General features: G+C 42.3%; 1 protein-coding gene and 1 pseudogene across 2 annotated transcripts in view; both read left to right on the top strand.

The window, feature by feature from the left end:
- Positions 1-2281, top strand: part of LOC310777754 (membrane-associated phosphatidylinositol transfer protein 2-like) — a gene marked incomplete at both ends in the record, with an annotated part of 42991 nt that extends 40710 nt beyond the window's left edge. The window contains one exon of the mRNA XM_083638116.1: positions 1910-2281. Within this exon, the coding sequence (XP_083494242.1) occupies positions 1910-2281 (372 nt within the window). The remainder of the gene's footprint in view (positions 1-1909) is intronic.
- A 15491-nt stretch (positions 2282-17772) lies between these two features.
- LOC310777753 (protein FAM3C pseudogene) lies at positions 17773-18324 on the top strand (annotated as a pseudogene). Its single transcript has one exon. The product of its transcript is annotated as a protein FAM3C pseudogene (transcript).
- The last annotated feature ends 6213 nt before the right edge of the window (positions 18325-24537 follow it).

The raw sequence follows: 24537 nt of genomic DNA, 5'->3' as shown, positions 1-24537 counted from the left end.
AAACTACAAGGATTAAAGGCTAAAAAGAAGGGCTAAATTAACTTGACAATCGCACATTTCACATGCAATGACATTGTTCTGTAAAAACAGATTTTAGAGTATTTTTAAACATGTCAAGAGGGGGTAAAGATGTATGTTTAAAACACCTTGTAACTCGATCCAGGCATATGGTGCATGAAAGGAGAAGGAAGATTGACCTAGCTCTGTTTGGGGGTTTTGGGGGCCAAGAGAATCATTTTCTCTGATGACAGTGTTAAATCGGCTGTGGCGATATGTCAATAAACTAGAAATATACAGCGGTAACTTACCTAATAAAGCTTTTAAAATAAAAATTTACATATGGGTTTTTTCCTCAGACTCAGAGAAGTCCATTGAACCATTTCATATAATTGACAATGATGTGTGCGGAAACTTGCATCAGTTACAAACCGCAGGGCACCATGATAGACTACATCCAGAGCAGAAGCAGCATGCATATAGATGACCTCACCATAGTCTAATACTGACAGAAAGGTACTTTGAACCAACCTCTTTCTGGCAGTAAAAGGAAAACATTTTTTTAAACGAAAATAAAAACCCAACTTTGGTTTAAGTTTTTTTAAGAGGCTATCAATGTGGACACCAAAAGTCAGCTTGTCATCAAGCCTTATTCCAAGATATTTATAAGAATTAACCCTCTCTAGTTGAGCGCCATCTAGTGTTAGAACCATACAGTCAATAGGAGATGAACGGGAACGTGTAAAAACCATAAATCTGTCTTTTTTGCGTTTAAAACCAATTTTAAATTAACAAGAGACAACTGCAGTGAATTAAATAGGCAGTCTGTAAGGAGTCCATCGCCACTTTTAGAGATGGTGCCAGGGTGTAAATGATAGTGTCGTCCGCGTAAAGGTGCACCTTTGCTGGATTTAAACCAACACCAAGATCATTAATAAAAATAGAAAATAAAATTGGAGCCAAAATGGATCCTTGAGGGACCCCTCTCTTTACTATTGAGGGAGCAGAGTTATAATTGTCTACAGACACACATTGAGTTCTCCCAGTCAAATAGTTTAGAAACCAATTCAGCACAGGGACACTAAAACCAATCTGTTTGAGTCTTTGAAGGAGAAGACCATGATCCACTGAATCAAACGCTTTTGATAAATCAATAAAAAGTACAGCACATGATTTTTTTTATCATCCAGAGCAGTAATAATATCATTTGTGACCGATAAAGCTGCAGTTACAGTACTATGCCCTTGCCTAAAACCTGAGTTTGACTTAAAATATTATTATCAGACAAAAAATGCTTTAGCTGTTCATTCACAAGGGATTCAAACACTTTAGCTGTAACAGACAGTCTAGAAATATGGTGATAATTATCAAGAACAGAAGGATCTCCACCTTTTAATAAAGGAAGGACAAACGCTGACTTCCAAGAGCTGCGGATCACACCACTGCTTAGACTAAGATTAAAAATGGAGGCAATGGGCCTTGCAATCAAATTGGCAGCTGTTTAAAAAAAATAGGGCTCAATTTGGTCAGGACCAGCAGATTTTTTACAATCAAGACTTGATAGAGCTTTGCACACCTGAGTGGGAGAAATTAAGAGAAAATTACAAAGTATCATTATTGATTGCTTAAGCGACTAATTACTATAGACGGTTTTCACCAGAGCGCAACCCCACAGCACTTCCTTTTTCTCAGCATTCGGCAAACTGCAGAAATATTCACTCGACATCGTTACTTTTGTTTTCGCCGCTCAGCTGTATAGACGGTTTTCACGGAATGGTCAGTCCTGCACTTGAATGTTTTTTTTTCTTTTATGTCCATAGCAAACACTGCAACAGGAAGTGAGCGGGGGTTCAATTTAGAATGTTTTTGTTGTCAAGTTAAAACCGTCTATAACTAAATTAATCTCTTCCAGTTCATCCCGGACGGCTACGCCACCCACCTGTCCCAACTGGAGTATCATCAGAGGTCTCGCCCCGCCAAGTCGGCCAGTGCTCGCATGGTCCTCCGCAAGGGCAGCTTCGGTCTGGGCGCGGCCAGCGGCGACTTCCTCCGCAAACGCAGCCACATCTTTCGTACCCTCTCCTCCAAGCCCGGAGGGGCGGGGCCCGGCTCCTCCTCCTCCGCCCCGCAGGGACGGACCGAGCGCACGCTGAGCCAGTGCGACCTGGAGCGGGAGCGCGGCGCCGCCCCGGCCGCACAGAGGAGCATGAGCCTCGCCGCCGGGTGCTGGGGCCGCAGCGGGAGCACCAAGGAGGGCAGCGGAGGCCTACTCAGCCCCAAATGAAGTGCACGCTCTCTGGGTTGACCCTTGGACAGCTAGAGGACGAGTGGATGGAGAGAGCAAGATGAAAGGCATTAAGGGTGCTGCGGAGATGTAGAGTGAGTGTCGGGCGAGAGATGTAACAGGTTGGACGCGGAGTGGCCCGGATGGAGTGGCGTAAACCAGGCCATGTTGGATCCAGTGAACAAGAGACAATTCCCCTGTAGCATGACACTCTTTCACAGCAGTACTTTTGTAGAATACTCCACTGACCATTCAAGAATGACAAGGAAGGATGAAAGGAAATATTGTAAGCCTTAAACAAATCTCGTGTAACGGGACGCCCCTGCGTGAACACGCTCATATACAGTACGACACACTGTACAACACACACACACACACACACACACACACACACACACACACACACACACACACACACACACACAAGCTCAGGACAAACTATGGAGCCAGTCTCATTGTCAAACAGTCTTGGTAGCCATGGCAAGAAGCCAATAACTTTCACCTCTGTTTCTATCCCACGTTCAGCTGAGCGACACGTTAAAAGCACTAGAAATATTGCGCGCTCATTTCTAGCGCCCCCCCCCCCGAAACTAGTACATATAGATGTGAGATGACCACACACTACCGGGGCAAAGCCTGGGAATAACTGGAAAAAACCCTCACAACATACAAAGAGGAGCATCATTTTTCCCCCAAAGGAAGGAGAGAGGGGATACGCAAGTTATGAGAGCTGAATGTGAAGGAGACGTGGAGAGAATCGTAAAACATTCAGAATCTCCTCCATGGGACAATTGTGTTAATTTTGTCATAGACATGCTCTTGAAATACAGTTGACATACGTATAAGTCAAGTTGCTACTCTGGTTCCGTTCCACCCTTTGCCAGGCTGGATAGTATTATTTCTTTCAGTGTGGCCTATGGGCCATGGAAGGCCTTAATATCCAATGAGACATTACTACACACAGATGGGACAGAAGACAATGAGACATTACTACACACAGATGGGACAGAAGACAATGAGACATTACTACACAGATGCGACAGAAGCTAGGGGACAGGGCATGCAGCATTAAAGCCACAATTTGAACTCTGTACAGTCCACAGCAACAATCCCTTTATATAGTCATCTGCTTGCAATACCTCTGTTCCCCCATGTGTGCTGCTGCTGGGAGACGCTCCATCCTGCGGTGCTCTTTCTTGCTCTGACAATACACAGCATCCATGAAGGCCACAGAGAATGGACATTGTGTTTCTTCACTGAGCAGGACATGAAGGCCACACAGAATGGACAGGGTGTTTCTTCACTGAGCGGGACGGAGAGCGCACCTGTTCATCTTTCAATAAATATTTTCACCAAATAGAGGGAGGGAGGTTCTCTATCATGTGTCGACTATCTCTCGACCATGACATTTCCAATGTATTAGTATGGGATTTACCCTGATTAGCGGCAGCTGACGTTGAATAGCTCTACAAGACACATAATCACCTCACCTGTGAGTGAATCACTTCACCTGTGGGTGATTTGGGGCAGACGCCCTGATTGGCCCATGGCTATACAGTATAAGCCCCACTCAGACGTGGCCCCTGATTTTCACAGCAAGCCCTTTTGACGAGTGTTGGCATTTGAGTTGTGTGCTTGACAGCAGTATTATCCACTTACTGTAAGAAAGCGGGGTCTGTCCCAAGCGAGGGTTCCTCTCTGGATCACTGAGTGCACGAGCTTTTGAAGCGTGCTAGCATGTGACATCGGCGCCGGCCGTGATCCCTTGCAAACCATAGCTCCTCGTTGAAACCCGACTGAGTTGGGGGAGAGTGAGTGAGCGTGCTTCAGCTAACGCTACACCCCGAAGCTAGGCCGACTTGTGGTCAGAGAGGCAACGCTGCTCGACGCAAAGCCCTAGTCTGTTGTGGGCTCAGCTTCCAAGAATAAACAAAACAAACAGATGAGAAGCGGAAGTAAAGTGAATCAGTCAGAAGCAGTGTTGGGCAAGTTACTTTCAAAATGTAATATACTACATATTACTAGTTACTTTCATTTGAAAGTAATAAGTTACTTTACAATATTACTGTCTGTGTAGAGTAACTCATTACTTATTACACTACTTTTGCATTACTTTCACCAAAATAACTGCAGTAGCAGAATGACATCGGTGCCCCAGAACACTCCCGAAAAAGAATTTAAACCGTCTTGAAGTCAGTGTAAACCATCCAAAATTCTAAATGTTATCCTTTTCCTTTGTTATTGTCATCTATAGTGGTTATTTGCATAAAAACACACAGTTTGATTAGGAAATGATTTTAAAAAAAGTAATTCAATCTGTAACTTGAGTTACTTGACAAAGTAACTGGTATAATATTACTGAAAGTAATAAGTTATATTACTGAGTTACTGCTAAAAGTAATATATTACATGTAATATGTTACTTTTGTAATGAGTTACCCACAACACTGGTCAGAAAGAAGCTGCCGAGATTGCACGCAGTACTTCCTGGCGGGGAGGTGCTTTTGTGTAAGGTTACATGGGCATTCTATGTTAAATGATGATATTTATCTATTAGCTCATGATGGATTCAGTTGGAGCCTGTCTATTGGTATTGTCTATTTGCAGTGTTTGTTTGGTTTTAAGTGTGTTTTATTGTTTTGTTAGTGTATTGTGATGAGTAGGGTAAATGTATATTTTTGTGCTGTCACCATGTAAAGGATTCCGATTCACTTTATTAGCCACAGTAAGTAATCAGATTACATTATGAGAATTTGACTTGGTGTAAGTATGCAGCGTAGCGCAGTCACATCAATAGCAGAAGACAAAAACAATATAGAAAGACAATCACACAAAATGTGAAGTGCAGCTCTCCACCCATTACAGCTGGCCTTAGCATCTTGTGGGGCCAGGCTAAGCCTTGGTGACAGCGTGCACCTAGGGCCATGGGTGTGTACACACTGCATTTCATATCTGGTTAATTTGATTGAGCACAGAGGTGACTCTGGTGGGGGTGATGTCATTCAAACTCAACTGCCACTTGAGTCCCATACCAATACATTGGAAATGTAGTGGCGGAGAGATAGTCGAAACACGATAGAGAATGCTTGGTTACATTGTAACCCAGAGTGGAGAGACTATCTCTCCAGCTAAGAGCCGCCACTCGGAAACCAATCGAATCAAGGTTAACCAACGGGGCCACGCCTGAGTGGGCCTTATATAGCCATGGGCCAATCAGGGCGTCGGCCCCAAATCACCCACAGGTGAAGTGATTCACTCACAGGTGAGGTGATTATGTGTCTTGTAGAGCTATTCAACGTCAGCTGCCGCTAATCACGGTAAATCCCATACTAATACATTGGAAATGTAGTGGTGGAGAGATAGTCTCTCCACTCACAGAACCTGGGTTACAGTGTAACCAACTGTGTCCACTCACAGAACCTGGGTTACAGTGTAACCAACTGTGACTCGGTGAATGTTGCCGGATGTGGAGGAGGGGAGAACATCACGTGCTACTTTATTGTATATTTTCATACAAAGGTGAAGGGAAAAACACAAGTGAAGGATGTTGCACAAAAGAGTGCGTTTTACAGTGCTGATGGTTTTACAGATGGTTTTACAGTGCTGGTCGCCCAAGGCGACCAGTGAAACCTTTCGGACGTGTGGAACACTCGTACCTCTTGTTCACTCATTTGACTCTGCTGTTGTTTTACGCCCAGATTCCATGAGCAAGATGCACCGTACGAGAGTATGCCTGTTTCCACTTTGTGTATCATTGATAATAATTACCATCAGCAATTCCTTCAAAACCACCACAAAAGCCAAATTCATGATCTAATACTGTAGTAATTCAACTGTACCTCATTGTTGTTTTTGCACTAGCTTACGGTAGAAAATATAGTTACCATCTCATGTTGCTACATAATGCATTTGTAGTGCATGGTACTTTTTAAATTTTATTTCAGGGTATGATGTGCTAGTATGCGCACACTTCTGTACATTTTGTTACGTCATGAGAAAAATGTAAGTAAATGTGCCAAAAAGTGGACAACTTTTTGGGGTCGAGAAGTGTTGGGCTGTATCCAACCTTTCGTTACTGTAACTGTCCCTTCACACCGAACGCGAATTCCCGCGGCGAGACTGCACACAAAGTCAATGCTAACATGTGAGCAGACGTCGTTTGCTCGAGTTGTAATTTTTCAACTTTGCGAGTTGTAATTTTTCAACTTTGCGTGCGGTCAACCTCAAGCGAGTGACGCGATTTCCGCTTTTGGTGTGATGTAACATAAGAGGGGAAGAGATGGCTGTACCGAGAGCACGACTATCTGGATTGACTGGAAGATTCGTATTCATTTGTGCGTTTTTGGTGACTGCATCTTCTTAATCTACAGTAATATTGGTCACATTAACTTAAAAAGATTTAAGTAAGGGATGTGGCTTAGTATGGAGTATTGAGTATGGAGATGTCTAACCTTTGAAATGAGAGCACAGGTCAAGCATGCTGCTGTAAGCTGTAAGGCCATTATGCTTGCAAACAGTACATTTTCAGTACATTTTGTATGAATCATGGAGTACATTTGCGTATATTTTATGCTGTGCTGTAACATTTGCTACCAACAGGGGGTGTTACTGTGGTACTGGGAGAGGTTTTGGATACAGCCATATTGCCCCCCTTTGGCCTACTGGCTGTTGAGTTGAATGTTTATCCGCTCGGATTCTTACAGGAGTCATGCGTGTGTCGGTGTAGATACTGTAAAGATGTATTATTTGGGACTGATTGAGAGTTATTTATTTACCTACAAATCATGATGTTATGGAAATTTCAGGTGAATTATATTTGAAATATGTAGCATTTTATTTGTCACTTTGGCAGTCATTCAGTCAAATGCTCTATGTAGGACCAACACTGTTTTTTTTTTACCAGTGCAATATTGTTCCAATTACGGCGAGGCAAAGCCACTATCACAGAAGTCACACACACACACACACACACACACACACACACACACACACACACACACCAGGTTCACACCTTGTGGAAACGATTTGTATTTCAGCCACTGTTGACCTCTGCGTCTCTTTACAAAAGCCAACCCGCTAAACATTTTATAGAGCGGACTTCGCTATTTTTCAAACTGGAATATTTTACAAAACCTTGTGGAAAATTGATGCAGGCGGGTTTTTCAGTGGAAGCCCATCCAGACAAAGCTGCTATATTTATCAAGCTGCTGCATGCATACAGCCAGATTGCAACTACTCAGAGGTGTGGACTTGACTCACATGACTTGGACTCGAGTCACAAATTTGATGACTTTAAAATCCCAAAAGACTTGCAACACGACTGACTTTCACACCAACGACTCGTGACTTCACTTGGACTTTTGAGCCTTTTGAGTTGAAAAGACTTGATACCTTCCCCCAAACAGACTTCTCTGTCAGACCATATTTGACATCTGAGTACACAAGGGCGTCACTTTGTGTTGAAAAGTGGAGGGGACATGTCCCCATTGTAAATTACACCTACTGTATGGCCACACCACAATTTGGAGGTTTGGGGTTTGAGCCTCAGTGAAAGCTTGGACTTTGAAGAACTTCTCAAGTGAAGACTGAAAGGCTCTGACAGAAATTATTTTGGTTGTGGGTTCGAGCCTCAGTCAGTTAGAGAGTTTTGAAGGTGGACACCCAGACGAAGGACTGAAAAGCTCTGAGAAAACCTGTCTTAAGAAGTGTGACCCGGTGGCTCAGAGTTGGATTACTGCCCAGCAGTATTGAGCTTGTGGGTTCGAGCCTCAGTCAGTTTTGAGGTCGTGGGTTCGAACCTCAGTCAGTTTTGAATGACAACAGCCAGAGGAAAGAGAGAAAAGCACTCAGTGAAGAGTTGTGAGAGCGAAGGGGAGCTGGTGGTGTGATGGAGTTGTCGACCACATAGAGACAAGGGAGCCAGCAGGTGGCCGGTTTGATTCCTGTCCCACTACCACCGGCGAAGCATCCCCTCAAGGAAACTCAAAAGTCCAAAACTCAAAAGTTTAGGACTTGGGACTTGAGTGCAAAGACTTTACTCTTACTTGTGACCTGCAAAACAATGACTTGGTCCTACCTCTGGAACTACTTAACTCTCACACTTAACATAAATCAGTTATGTTAACCACTATGTCCTTAGTGTTTAATCAAATACTATATCAAACATACAACTGATTATATTTGGGATTATAAAAATTATTGCCACTTTATGACAGCGGAGATATGCTTATAGGCCTACACAGGTTTATTTTATATACAGTTTTACACTGCACAGTTAAGTATTAGTGAAACTGTACAACACAACACAACCTTCTTTATGATATATCAATATTTATACAACAGCATAGAGATGTTCATTATACCACAATATATATCCGAGTTCTGTATAGTACTTGTTGGCTGCTTGGTTTTGTACATGCAACTGGAACATACAGTACTGTAAGTATGGTCCTAGATCTGTAACACATACAGTACAATGGTGTAAAACTGTATATGGTGGCAATAATTCATATATTTTGGATATATGCAGTATTCGAGATAACATATTAAAGTTTCACATGCTCAATTGAATACTTCTCTGTAGCTCAGTTTTGCAGGATCATATTATAGCTGTGTAGCTGGTCATAACTTTTTTTATAGGGTTTTGTTTTAAATATATAATTTGTGCGTTTATCCACATGACATTGAACACCATTGGAAAAAGCACTGTGTGTACTTGAAATGTACAACAGCGATATCAGAATAGCTTCTTCAGGTGATTCTGATGGTTCTGATAGGCAGCGTGGTGTTTTCAGGTTGAAGGTCGTTTCTAATGCCTGCTCGTTCCCTAAATGTTTTGCGTGTGTCCAGGCTGCTATCTGGCTCCTCCCAGCCTGGGACCACGGCTTGCTCCATCATTGTCTATACTGTGGAATAAATACAATTGGACGGTATTTCAACTGAGTGTGTGTGTATATGTGTGTTTTTAATGGCATTTCTCTCTTTTTTTTGGTTCTATGGCAGAGCGACACAACACTGTCAAACTCACTCAGTGGTACGAGTACTCTGAAGCCATGAGTAAAAGTACAGATATCTTCCCAGAAAAAGACTTTGGTAAAAGTGTCAAAGTCACTCATTAGAATATTACTTGAGTAAAAGTCTTACAGTAGCTGATATTTTCTGTACGTAGTACAGTAAGTAATTTCCTGATATTAAATGTACTTAAGTATTGAAAGTAAAAGTACAAGTAAATGCTGTTAAAAAAAATCAAGCAAAAGACATGCCTGGGCTTGAGCGGAAGTCTATTTCTTCTTTCTTGACTTTTATAGCCATTGGCAAACAACGTTTGTTGCATTAAAGCCACCAATTGGAATGGCGTGTGCTATACCAGAGATGCTCACAAGTCATTATACATATATTTAGGCTACTATATTTGGATATCATATGATATTAAAATATAGCCTAAAGAGCCTCCAGGAACCTCAAATTGGGTTCTTTGAGGAATCATATTCATACTGCGTAAAAATTAAAGGTTCTTGCAGGCACCTCTGAGAGCATTGAGGAGCATTGAGGAACTTCAGAGTTTTTGGGGGAACCCCTAGGTTCTTGGAGTAACCTACATGTAGAGGTTCCTCAAGGAACTTGTAGTTTTTACAGTGTGCATGACAGACAAATATGATGTAACGTTGTTTGTTTGTCTCTCTCATCTCGCGCTCCCCCCGCTTTTACGCATTATGTGCCCCTTTTTCGTGGAAAAACGATGTCACAAACTGACAACTACTACCAATCACAGTTATAATGCCTGAAGCTCTAAAAGAAACTTCTGGAATTGCTGAACTAGAAAGTTGACCACAAAGGGACTAAAACCCTCAGTCTTCTGATCCAAAATCATACACCTTGTCCATTAGGCCAGGTGATTTGACTGCTGGGCCAGGGTAACTTCTTATTTATTTGCCACTAGAGAAAAGGTTTTTGTTAAGTGTCGAAAAGCCCATCATAAAACCGTTGTCATCATTTGCCATTCAATTATCTGCACATCAACTACACCCTTGAAACATCTCCCTCTGGGTCCTCAGACTTTGATGGGTGTGCCACTTGCCAAGGCTTGAAGTGTAACCAGCAGTCCCTCAGTTTAGCACATGGTCTTTATACTCTTGGCAGTGGCCATGGATCAGAGAAATCAGCAGCAAGATGAGAAACTGATAATGGCTGAGTTTCCCAACAAAGAAGCTTCTTAAGAGTTAAGAAGCTTCTTAAGGAGTTAAGAAGGCTCCAAAGAAGTGTTTCCCAAACGCCTTCTTAACATAAGAGAAAAATAAAAAAAATAGAAGGCTCTTAAGAAGCATCTTAACTGGAGCTGTCCACCATCTTGATGTGAGAGGTCCTCTGCGGCCCATTAGATGGCACTCTGAGCCCACCAGTGGGCCACGACTCAGTGGTTGAGAAACACTGTTGTAGAATAACCTAATCATGGTGATGTTAAACTTTATTAAACATTATTTATTTCAGACATGGACTGCAGTTCAAATTGCTTTATATACACAGCATACAACAAAACAGAGAAACACTACAGAATTTAAGCGACCTTGGGTTCTGTGAAAGGTGCTATATAAATCCACAACATTATAAAAGGAATCCATTCTGATTAGAGGAATATAGCCTACGGTAAAACATTTAAAACACAAGTAACCATACATACAGGGGAGATTTTCAAGTGTTCCCTAATTTTAAACACTAAAGGGTACATGAAAGAAAGGAAAAAGGGAAAAACACAAGAGGAACAGTGGACACAATTATCTCCTTTTGCCTGACGCGGCTGGATCTGCCAGTGTTTTGTCATTAAGAAGGTGTTAAGAATGCCCCAGACCCTTCTTACAAAACCTTCTTAACGAAAGATCATCTTAGCGCTAAGAAGCTTTTGGGAAACGCAGCCTTCTTAACGGAAGATAATTGGAACATAATTTTAGGCTAAGAAGCAATCGGGAAACGCGTTGGCTTCGTTGGCTTCTTACGGGAGCCTTAAGAAGGGTCAAAGAAGCTTCTTAGCACTAAGAAGCTTTTGGGAAACGCATGCCTTCATAAAGAAGCAATTGGGAAACGCGTTTGCTTCTTAAGGGGGCCTTAAGAAGGGTTAAATTAGCTTCTTAGCGCAAAGAAGCTTTTGGGAAACCCAGCCAATGAGATCCAAACTGGAGCCAAAACCATCAGAGTAAAAACAGCTGACAGAAGCTCACAGATGGAACAGAGCTTTTCTCAGCCCTCTGAACAATGGCCTGTTCACCACACACACCACTCCCTGACTTGAGGAAACCTGTTTGGTGGCCTCACACAGATCAATCAGCATCCAGATCTACTGGATCCCAGCCGATTTCAATCAATCAATCAATCAATCAATCAATCATTTTTAATAGTTTAGTACCTGGAAAGATCTGGTCCAGGTGACATATCAAAGACTGCAGGATACCGTGCTTCCTGGTGGCTCATCTGGTAGCACTATACGACGGAGGCTCTGGTCCGAATCTCACCCGAGGTCCTTTGCCGCATGTCATCCCCTCTCTATCCTCACCTTTCCTGTCTGCATACTGTCCTACCTAAATAAAGGCGGAAATGCCCCCAAAAAAATCATCTTAAAAAAAAAGACTGCACGATATTTACTGAAGATTTTCAGGCTCTTAAGTCTGGTAAAGAACTTCCTAATTGTGAACCGCAACTTTCTTTTTCAAATCACATACTCCTATTCCTCTCTTATCTCCTTCTTGTCAGACCTACTGCAACAGTCACAGATCAAGGTTTAAAGCTACAATATGAAAATGTTGTAAGAGGAACTGGGCTATAGCTCACTCAGATAAACATGTGGATCTTGTGTGATGTTCAAAGGTTGTTTGGTCAATCCCTGCCTCAGGCACCACCCTGATGACCTTTTTTTAATCATCAGCAGTAGTTTGAACACTGATAGAAATAAGCTGATGTAGAAGTCTAGTCAGTCTCTGACTCTAGCTCAGTCAGATAAACAGCTGCTCACTCATTCAATTCCAACCTACTGTAATTCACTCTTTATGCTCTAGTTTGTTGTCAGTGTGAACACAGTGTGTAGAATTCAGAAGGTGAAGTCTTAACAGTTCATAGCTCGCCAGGATGAGTCACTCTGTGTCGCTACCTGACAGGTGGATTATTGGTTCTATTCCCGATGGAGGAGACATAATAGCAGAGTTGGGAAACACTTTCTTTACTTAAGTAGTTAATTGTGTAAAAAAGATTCTGGTAAAAGTACTGATTCAACTAAATTACTCAAGTAAAAGTAAAAAAAAGTACAGGCTCTGAAATGTAAAAAGTATTTTCTGTGCAAGGTGAATAGAAACTCATATAATTCAAATACTAATAAACTTAAAAGATCCCTTCAAAACATATTGTAAGATGCCTAAAGACTATACTTTGATTCATAATTTGTGTATGTTCCCCCCCCCCCCCCACAAAAAAGGTGCACATAATGCGTGAAAGCTGAGTCAATTTTGAAGTCGTGGGTTCGAGATTCTGTCAGTTTTGAATGGCGACAGCCAGCGCAGAGGAAAGAGTGCTTTAAAGCCCTGAGAAAACCGACCTTCAGGAGTCTGTCCTGGTGGCACAGAGAGTTGGCTTGCTGCATAGTGTTATTGAGACATCAGTCACGTTTGACGTCGTGGGTTTGAGCCTCAGTCAATTTTGAATGTCAACAGCCAGAGGTCATTTAAAGCCCTGAGAAAACCTCCATTAAGAGGGCACAGCGAGTTGGCCTGCTGCCCTGCATCATTGAAGCCTCAGTCACCCTTGAGGTCATGGGTTCGACCCTCAAGGCATTTTTGAATGGTGACAGCCAGAGGAAAGACAAAAGTGCCCAGAGAAGAGTTGTGGGTATGAACCATGGACATCACACACATGGACTTAGACTTAGACTCTTAGATCAGCTTACTAAGTTAACTAGAAGCTCAACTATATTACAGCCATTTCTGGTGATTAATTGCTCAAATTGTCCAACAAAAAGAGGAGAAACACGGCAGTGTCTTGGTGGCACACTGTGTATGTCAGTTGCTTCCTGAGGTAAGGTTTGTGAGGTCAAGTCCAGGATGTCCACATATCTTTGGTTAGCAAAAAGATTTGTATTTAAATAAAAGTGGCAATAGGCATACAGTAACAACCCATTTTTTGTTTTTATTACACTTCTAATTAATTGAAGATATTAAAGTTTTAAAATAAATGTTCTTCAATAAACTATACTGGTTCCCATGCACAGCAGGTTTTGACCCCTGGTCTACCAGGACACAGACAACTGCACTGACCATACAGACAAACCCACAGACCTGCCTGTCTGTTGTTGGAGGATTGTTTCTGATTGGCTGTTTGCAATTTTGGACATGTTTTTGGTTCCACATTTTGAGATTTGTGATGATTTTGGTCCGTAATGATGTCACTGATGATGTCATAAGGTCCATGACATCATCAGTGATGTCACTCGAGCAATTGTGATGTCATCAGTGATGCGAAGTTGGCAATAGACCCTTCTCACGGTGGCCATTTTGTGTCGAAAAGGCAGGATAAACACAGGTGCAAGCAAAACACTAATGAGGGTTTCCATCTTCCATGATTGGAAGTTGGAAACCTTCATTAGGGTTTTGCTTGCACCTGTGTTTATCCTGCCTTTTCGACACAAAATGGCCCCCATGAAAAGGGTCTATGGTGTGCTGCACATGCCAATAGAGCAGGTGAGGCCACGCAGACGCAGCAGCCGAGCTGCGGGTGAGGCCGTGCTCGGGGCTGGAACCCTAGTCTAAAACAATCTCAATAAGACTGCATGATTCTCAGTTTCTAAATTCAAAGCTACTGCAATCATTTGGACCTTGATTTATCTTACATTGTTTCATGTAGAAGAAAGGTAACAGAATCCATGGGCATTTTTCCATGTGTTTGCATACCATCAAGGTCCAATTTGTAAGATTCCTCCACAACAATACACAAACACAACACAAACACAGTCACAAAGTTTTGGTACAACTGTTGCTCAAAGATTGTTTAAATAATCAGACTGCATCCATCTGTAAGTCAGTGGGACACACCTTATAGAATAACACTGTGTTTATCTCTATGGGATTTAGATTGCATAGAGATAGGCACTGTGCCTATCTCTATGGGATTTAGATTGCATAGAGATGAACGCATGGTTATGATTTAACCCAGATTTTCTGAGGAAGACTTCTCTCCCTCATTAATTCCATTCATGATTAGATTACCTTATCCAGCACAGCTGTCGTGGATTACCACTTTAAGACACTTAATTAGCACCACCTGGGTGTGATTGTTCAGGTGTGGCTGGTTTGACTAGCCTAGACACTTAACAAAAACCTTTTTCTAGTGGCAAACAAATAAGAAGTTACCCTGTTCTGGTAGTCAAACCACCTAACCTAATGGACAAGGTGTCTGATTTTGGATCAGAAGACTGAGGCTTTGAGTCGCTTTGTGGTAAACTTTCTAGTTCAGCAATTCCAGAAGTTTCTTTTATAGCAGCAGGCATGATGACTGTGATTGGTAGTGGTTGTCAGTTTCTAACCACATGTAATCTGTCAACATGCATTTGAACTAATTTTACACGGTATCGATAAACAGGTGGGAAAAGTACACACATTCCTTTTAGTTAAGTAGAAGTACAGTTACTTACTAAGCTCGAACCCATGACCTCAAAAGTGACCGGGGCCTCAATACGGCAGGGCAGGAAGCACCCTCTTTGGGCCACCAGTGGTAGGGTTAGGGTTAGGGTTATGTTGTTTAGCCCAAGCCATTTGTTTGCTAGCAACAGATTAGCTGTGAACAGTAGAGCTACAGTAGGTATTTGCTGAGGAATTCAAATTGAACCTATTATGGAGTCTAAATGTATGAGGCTAACGGACAACAGGAAGCAACGTAAAGGTGGGTGTTGATGGCTAATGTGGCGTGACAACACAGAAGCAGCAGTTGGATATATGTTGGTAACTTATTGGGAAGCGCAGTGGGGAGCGACCTGGTGGGAGAGGTGGAAAAGTCCTCGTACTCATAAGTAGGGGAGAGCGGCCTCCTCCGCCCCCACCCTGCGAGAAGGGGATGTCCGAGGGACTTATCCCAAACTCCTTCACTCTGCAGACACGGTGGGGAGAGAGACACAGAGAGACACAGACACGCATGACAAACGAGAGACAGCAGAGGATCATCTTCAGTTATTTGCACCTCAATATTCCTGCTGCATGTGAACAAACACTGAGCAGTAAAGGGCGAGGAGACGTTGGGAGACAAACGGGGAGAAAAAGAGGTTTTGACCCACAGTAGAAAGGACATGAGAGTGAAGGTATACAGTACATGTTGACCCACAGTAGAAAGGACATGAGAGTAAAGGTATACAGTACATGTTGACCCACAGTAGAAAGGACATGAGAGTGAAGGTATACAGTACATGTTGACCCACAGTAGAAAGGACATGAGAGTGAAGGTATACAGTACATGTTGGCCCACAGTAGAAAGGACATGAGAGTGAAGGTATACAGTACATGTTGACCCACAGTAGAAAGGACATGAGAGTGAAGGTATACAGTACATGTTGACCCACAGTAGAAAGGACATGAGAGTGAAGGTATACAGTACATGTTGGCCCACAGTAGAAAGGACATGAGAGTGAAGGTATACAGTACATGTTGACCCACAGTAGAAAGGACATGAGAGTGAAGGTATACAGTACATGTTGACCCACAGTAGAAAGGACATGAGAGTGAAGGTATACAGTACATGTTGACCCACAGTAGAAAGGACATGAGAGTGAAGGTATACAGTACATGTTGACCCACAGTAGAAAGGACATGAGAGTGAAGGTATACAGTACATGTTGACCCACAGTAGAAAGGACATGAGAGTGAAGGTATACAGTACATGTTGAACCACAGTAGAAATGACATGAGAGTGAAGGTATACAGTACATGTTGAACCACAGTAGAAAGGACATGAGAGTGAAGGTATACAGTACATGTTGACCCACAGTAGAAAGGACATGAGAGTGAAGGTATACAGTACATGTTGAACCACAGTAGAAAGGACATGAGAGTGAAGGTATACAGTACATGTTGACCCACAGTAGAAAGGACATGAGAGTGAAGGTATACAGTACATGTTGACCCACAGTAGAAAGGACATGAGAGTGAAGGTATACAGTACATGTTGACCCACAGTAGAAAGGACATGAGAGTGAAGGTATACAGTACATGTTGACCCACAGTAGAAAGGACATGAGAGTGAAGGTATACAGTACATGTTGACCCACAGTAGAAAGGACATGAGAGTGAAGGTATACAGTACATGTTGACCCACAGTAGAAAGGACATGAGAGTGAAGGTATACAGTACATGTTGGCCCACAGTAGAAAGGACATGAGAGTGAAGGTATACAGTACCGTACATGTTGACCCACAGTAGAAAGGACATGAGAGTGAAGGTATACAGTACATGTTGACCCACAGTAGAAAGGACATGAGAGTGAAGGTATACAGTACATGTTGAACCCTCCTCTTTTATGCAGAGGCTGATGGAGCAGCTCTATGAATCACAGCTCTTGCAAATCACCATGTGAGACAACACAGTTTTAAAGTGATTCTCACCAACTAGGACAGCATGCATCCCACAGGGAGAGATGTTAATCTTAAGATTATTAAGCTTTTGATGATAAAGGTAAATATATGTGTTAATACACTGGGCACATTATTTTAAATATTGGTTAATTAAACATGTTTTTTTTTTTAGATGTGGTCTGGTGCATCTCTCTGCCTTATCAGATACTACCATCATCTAACGTTATAATATACAGTCTCATATTGGCTTGAGATGCTATCTGGTTAATGCGGGAGAAGAATGGTGTTATTGATACAAATTCCATTCTACAACAGACATTGTGACATCATCAGTGATGTCATTACTGACCAAAATCACAAATCTCACAATGTGGGACCAAAATCACAGACAGACAGAAAGAAAGAAAGAAAGACAGACAGACGCCACTTTAGCAATTTTATGTATTTCTTGGCTGGAGCTTTTCTGGTCCTGTAGGCTGTCGCTTAGCATCAGTCCGCTGCCCTTCCCTGCTTCCCACTAACATTGTGACATCATCAGTGATGTCACTGATGGTGACATCATCACCAGCCCTTCCCTGCTTCCCACTAACATTGTGACATCATCAGTGATGTCACTGATGGTGACATCATCACCAGCCCTTCCCTGCTTCCCACTAGCATACATCACTGATGATGTCATAGACATTGTGACATCATCAGTGATGTCAAATCCTTTCCTGCTGAGGTTATAAATTGTACGACATCGCTCTGACTTGTGGACAAAGGGTTGGAGCTCCCTAGGAATATGAATATCAACAGATTTATGAACAGATTCAGAGCTGTAGGCATTTTGAAGTTGGCAGTAGTTTTCTGCCTCGCCGTCATGCTTTTCCTTCTGCTCTCCTCATTACGAAGATCTATGCCAGTGGATGAAGGCCCGTCCAAGCCAGTCAGGTACAAGTGTGGGATGTCCAAGGCATGTTCAGCTGGAAAGTTCTCCTTCAAGATGGCCAGTGGAGCAGCTAATGTGGTGGGGCCCAAAGTCTGCCTGGAAGACAACACACTGATGAGTGGCGTGAAGAACAATGTGTGGAGAGGAATCAACATTGCCTTGGTTAATGGGGCAACAGGGCAGCTGATCAAGACCGACTATTTTGATATGTGGGCAGGAGATGTGGTTCCTTTCATTAAGTTCCTGAAGGAAATTGAAGATGGGGCAATCGTGATGATGGCCTCCTTTGATGATCCTGCAACAAAACTCAACGATGAAGCCCGGAAGCTGATCGCTGATCTGGGCAGCTCAAGTATCACCAACCTGGGCCCCAGGGATAACTGGATCTTTGTAGGAGGCAAAGGCTTCAAGACCAAGAGTCCCTTTGAACGGCACATAAAATACAGTGCAGATACCGACGAGTTTGGGGGCTGGCCCAAGGTCCTAGAGATGGAAGGCTGCATACCCCAGAGACAGGGTTGATCTCTCCTGTCCTCGTGAGACTGTTGTGAGAGCAGTTACACCTCCTCCACGGGCCCACGCACCACAAGCCTTGTGTTCCTCTTTGCCTACCAGGAAATGGTTCCAGCAACAAACTCTTCAGAAGAGTGATCAGAAAGAAAGACAAACCGCTGACAGACTCTCCGGTAGACTCTAATCACTATAGGATCAAGCTATGCTGCTCAGAGCCACCTGCGCTTCTCCATTCCTTTTGGACGCTGTTCCACAGATGCTGGCTAGTGCTAGCTGATTAGAGCTAGCTGATTGGGACTAGCTGATTGGAGCTAGTGGCAAGACTGAACCGATTTGAAGGATGTTATCAGTGGTTATTGGCTAACTGTCACACATACCATCTCTAAGGCCGCCTGACTGTGCTGTGATAGTGTTGCAGTAATGATGATGATGATGATATTTATAACTGTTTATGAATTACTAATGCAATGTATGAACAATGCTTTATAAATGATTAATTACGTACTAATAACTAATGCTTATGGTGTGCAGTTATTATAAAGTGTTACCAAGTCCTCAGGCATGATGACTGTGATTGGTAGTGGTTGTCAGTTTCTAACCACATGTAATCTGCCAACATGCATTTGAACTAATTTTACACGGTATCGATAAACAGGTGGGAAAAGTACACACATTCCTTTTAGTTAAGTAGAAGTACAGTTACTTACTAGGCTCGAACCCATGACCTCAAAAGTGACCGGGGGCTCAATACGGCAGGGCAGGAAGCACCCTCTTTGCGCCACCAGGTCAGACTTCTTAAAGCAGGTTTTCTCAGGGCTTTTCACTCTTTTCTCTGGCTAGTTGTTTATATATAAGACTAGTATAACCCAAACTGTTGTACTTGCCTAAACCTAATGTTTTATAAAGATGTGTATGGTTTGACTGGGAATTGAACCCCAGTCCTCAGATTGGAAGGCAAGCACCTTAACCATTATGCCGCAAGACCAAGGACACCCCAAACTGCACTAATTTCACACCCTAAACCCTAATCTTAACCACATTTTATTTACTTGCCGCATGTTTTCAGGAAGAAGCAGTTGCAGTAACCAATCAAATGAGTTCAGGGTGTGTTCTTCAATAAACTATAGAGACAGTCCGCATGTCTGGGAACGCCCACAAAATGTTCAACGGCTGGCGCGCGAGTGGGGTAAAACCGCCCATATATCTCATGGGCTGACTCACCAAAAGACGGTGCTGCGGCTCTAAACTACAGGTTTGGGGGTTCTAGAGCAGAACACAAGTCGTCTGCTCAGATGTGCGTTTACTGCGGTGGTTAAATCCCCAATCGTGTCTGCCTGGGCTGGGCTAGCAGCTAAATTCTTACCCTGACCAAGCCCCCAGCCTGTAAAACAAAGTGTCAAAAGTTATGCCTCAAAGCTTTCTGGGAAATTCTACCTGTGGAAGAGGAAAGTGGACGGAGTTCCCAGCATGCCCTGGGGTAGTGTGTTCTGTTTGTAGATTTGTTTGTCAATTGTTTGTTTGCCAATGTGTTTTGGAGGTTAAAATGATTTCTTGTTCTATATGCATGATGTTAGTTATCTGCAAAGTTATAAGTTGAAATGTTGGCACCATGGCTGATTCTGGTGTGCAGTTCAGTGACCTGTCTGATGGGGCACAGGATCTGCTGTTAAGCAGCTCATTTTTTGTTTCTGGGTCAACAAGGAGACAAGGCTGTGAGGATGGAGGAAAGGATACTTTTTCACCAAATGGGATACACCCATCGGTTGAACTCATCAAACTGAATTAGCTCGCAATGCAAGTTCTAGTATGAACCTTCAACAATGAGGACAGTATAACGCACGCACAGTCAACATAAAGTCTTACATTATCATGATCTAAAATAAATAAAATAATCTAATCGCTGGATGGAATCATGAAACTGAATTAGCGAGGTAACCTTGCATGCATGTTCCAGTAGGAACCTTTGTCAGAAGCTCCAGTGGAGCTGATCAGTGGCCAGCAGATCAGACTATGGTTGTACTGGTCAGTTTCCAGGTATGAATGTATGTGTGAATGTGAACAGGGCGCTCCTGAAAAAGAGAGCATTGCTCTCAGTGAGACTCCCCCTGTATAAATAAAGGTAAAAACAAAAACAAAACAAAAAGTATAGGCTATATATTACTTCCAATAGATCGTTTTTATTCAAGTCAATAGCTGAGGGGTTAAGACAGAGGACTCTGAAGCAGGTGTGCTGAGATCGAACCCTGCATGGGGATGTCTTTTTTTCTCTCTGAACATAGCCCTTGTGGGAGTACATATTTCAACAAAGGTGCAGGGAACATCATAGACGTTTTTCACAGGGCCCATTTTGTGTCAAAAAGGCAGAATAAAGACAGGTTCAAGCAAAACACTAATGAGGGGTTCCAAATTCCAATCATGGAACTTTGAAACCCTCATTAGTGTTTTGCTTGCACCTGTGCTTACCCTGCCTTTTCAACACAAAATGGCCCCCATGAGGGGGGTCTATGGGAAGAGGTGGGTAACACCCACTCACACATGAGTCTTCACAACCCAATCAAAAGGTAGGAAAATATTGCAACAAGCACAGTCAGAGAGATTATCTCCATTTTATTAGCAGATCCTGCGCTGCATACAACACAAGACTACTGGAAATACTGTTTATTGTTACATTAGACCACAGACAGCATCTCAGAGGGGGTCACTGAACTGCACACCAGAGTCAACCATGGTGCCAAAATTTCAACATTGTGAAGCAATGTAAATAACATGTAGAACAGCACTATTAGTTGACAATAACCTTGCAGATAACTAAGATCACACATGTAGAACAGGAAGTCCTTTAACTAACCTCCCAAAGCACATTAATAAACACATCTACCCCAGAGCATGCTGGGAACTCCGCCTACAATATATTTCTTTTCACCCCAAACCAATGGAGAAATTCAGTATGTTGCATGTGACGGCCCAGGGCCTCTATAGTGCTGGGGCTTGGGTGTGCTGGGTATGTGTCTTCTTGTCTGTCTTACAGAGCTTGGAGTATCTGGTTGGCTGAGGCAGCAATCAACTGGAGTTGGGAGCAGCTTGGCCACTGAGCCCAAACCCTACAAAGGCTCAGCCAGCCTGTCATTCTCTGGCTCCCCCTGCTCTGGCCTGTGCCTTTGTGTTGGGAGTCCATTTTGATTTGTACTTTAATTTAGGTTCATTGCACATTTTTGATCCTTTGTATTTTGCACCATTTACTTTGTCTTTATATAAATAAAATTCCTTTTTTGCATTTTGGACCCCTGACTTGCTTCCCATTATTTATGGTCCTTGAGCTAGGCCATAACATGCAGCCAGAGATTTCTGGACTTTTCTGTCTGGCTGCACGTTCTCTGCTACTTGACAACTGCTGTGTTAGCTACAGACTTCTACGTTATTCAAGTATACTTATACTATCCCGTTTACAACAGTCGCCACTTGCTCACAGGTAGCCTACTGCCTTGTGGCGAGAATCGTGTAGTGCATTCTCACACACCAAAGTACTTGTCTCAACTGTCAACTGTTCCAAATGACTGTCTAGTGAATGCTTTCCACAAAATCATGAACAAGAAAACCAGAAGAACTACAGTTCCACTTTTACCAAATAAAACCAAAATAGATGTTCTGTGACAAGTTATATCATCCTGAAAACCCAAATATTTGAAACGAGTACAATTATAAAATTATCCGTTAGTGCAATAAGGCAAATAAACTAAGTTGTTGGCCCCCCATAGTAAACATAAACATTATAATGACATCTTCCCATACCTGTCAACCTGTCACAAGTAAGTGGCTGACTCCTACTGGAACTAAAAAAACACGATTAAAACACGATTTCAGACGGACAAGCCCGTCTTTTATTATCACACGAACACTTCAACACATGCATGTGGCCACAACACACACTCATGCTGACGGTGGCCGGTGAAATTTGTCCTCTGCATTTGACCCATCCAGGCTTGTCCTTTCCTCCAGGGGGCAGGCCAGGAGCAGCGGTCGCTTTTTCTTTCCAGCGCCCGGGGACCAACTTCATGTTGTCGTCACTGGTCGGATGACGATCTTCTGCATGTTTTTTTTGTGGGGGGTATGTACGGAGGAAGCTCCTGGGGAGTACGGTACAGGTCTGAAGGCAGCTAACACAGTGAACCACAAAGGCACTGCCACTGATGCTGTATTTCTCTCTGTATGACTTTTGAAGTGGCTGGCTATAGGTCAAAAGGTTATATTTGAGCTTTTAGTCAATTTAGAAATAGTTAAGTAGCTAATCTGTGGGCACTTTCTTCTCTTTCCTCTGGCTGCCCATTCAAAACTGACTGAGACTCGAACCCACAACCTCAAAAGCCATTGAGGGTTCAATACTGCTGGGCAGGAAGCTAAACCTCTGTACCACCAGGTCAGACCTATTAAGACTGGTTTTCTCAGTGGTTTTCACTCTTTCCTCTGGCTGTTGCCATTCAAAAGTGACTGAGGGGTGGGCTGACTGTCTCAGTAGAGCCATACTATGGATCTATAGAGCCGGAGACCAAGTACTTATAGTTTTTAAGGTATATTCTGTGCTTTAAAACACAAGTACTTACACAGAAGTAGTATTTGGCCGAAACATACCTAAGTACTTTGACATTAAGTAGTATTTAGATGGAATATGCCTTCAAAACTATAAGTATTTGGAGAGAAGGTAGTATTTGGGTGGAATATGTCTTCAAAATGATAAGTACTTGAACAGAAACTAGTATGTGGATAGAACATAATACTCCGGCTCTACAGATGCATAGTATGGCTCTACCAACTAACAGGCTGGTAAGCTCAGATGGTAGACAACCAGACTTAAAATTTAACAATCTTGGGACTGAGGGTTAAAATCTCACCTGGAGTGAGTGTATAGATAGACCTTTCACTTTCACTAACAAATGGACAGGTAATAATTAAGTAATGATTCAGTACTCATAAACTACTGAGTATGATGCACCACTTTACAATAGGGTACACAAAAAGAGTAACTAATGGTCAGGTAATAATTAAGTAATGATTCAGTACCCATTAACTACCAACGTTGGGGAAGCTACTTTGAAAGCATAGCTTAGGAAGCTACCAACTACTTCATCATTGAAGTAGTTGAAACTACAGCAAAGCTACCCTGGGAGAAATGTAGTTTAGGAAACTACAAGCTACGCAGAAAAAGTAGTTCAAACTACTTAAATTGACAATGTACATGTATGATATACAGTGTTGGGGGTAACTCGTTACAAAAGTAACATATTACATGTAATATATTACTTTTAGCAGTAACTCAGTAATATAACTTATTACTTATAGGATTTCAGTAATATTATACCAGTTACTTTGTCAAGTAACTCAAGTTACAAATTGAGTTACATTTTATTAAATCAAAGCACATATTTAAAAAAGAAACAATTTCCTAATCAAACTGTGTGTTTTTATGCAAATAACCACTATAGATGACAATAACAAAGGAAAATAATAACATTTAGAATTTTGGATTGTTTACACTGCGACTTGAAGGCGGTTGAAATAATTTTTTGGGATGGTTCCAGGGCAGCGATGTCATTCTGCTGCTGCTGTTGTTTTGGTAAAAGTAATGCAAAAGTAGTGTAATAAGTAACAAGTTACTCTACACAGACAGTAATATTGTAATGTAACGTATTACTTTCAAATGAAAGTAACTAGTAATATGTAGTATATTACATTTTGAAAGTAACTTGCCCAACACTGATGATATATGAAATAAAATATAATAGCCTACAAAAAAGCGCAATGCCAGCCTCTTAATTGAGTTTATTGACACAACAGTATGAAAACTTGGATAATTCAGATGCTAACACCCACACTGAGGAACAGCTCAGCGGGATGAGCAGCTGTTTCTCTATCTCTGCATGAAGGCCTGAGTGTCGGTTCCCGATGGAGGAGCAATGTTGTTCCGCAAACCGGTCTCCCATCTCTTTAACATGGCTGGAAACACACTGGCTGACAGAGCGCCTCCTACCCTAACCCTAACCCTAACCCACCCTTTGGGGCTGAGGGTTCAAAACTCACCTGGAACAAGTCTTGAATTTATTACGTATAAGTATATGATGTTTCACTTTATATTAGGGTGCACAAAAAGAGTAACTAATGGACAGGTAATGATTAAGTACTAATAAACTACTCAGTATGATGCACCACTTTACAATAGGGTACACAAAA

Source organism: Poromitra crassiceps (genome assembly GCF_964638095.1).
Source record: "Poromitra crassiceps genome assembly, chromosome: 6".
Lineage (NCBI taxonomy): Eukaryota > Metazoa > Chordata > Actinopteri > Beryciformes > Melamphaidae > Poromitra > Poromitra crassiceps.
This window is presented reverse-complemented; position numbering and strand designations above follow the sequence as displayed.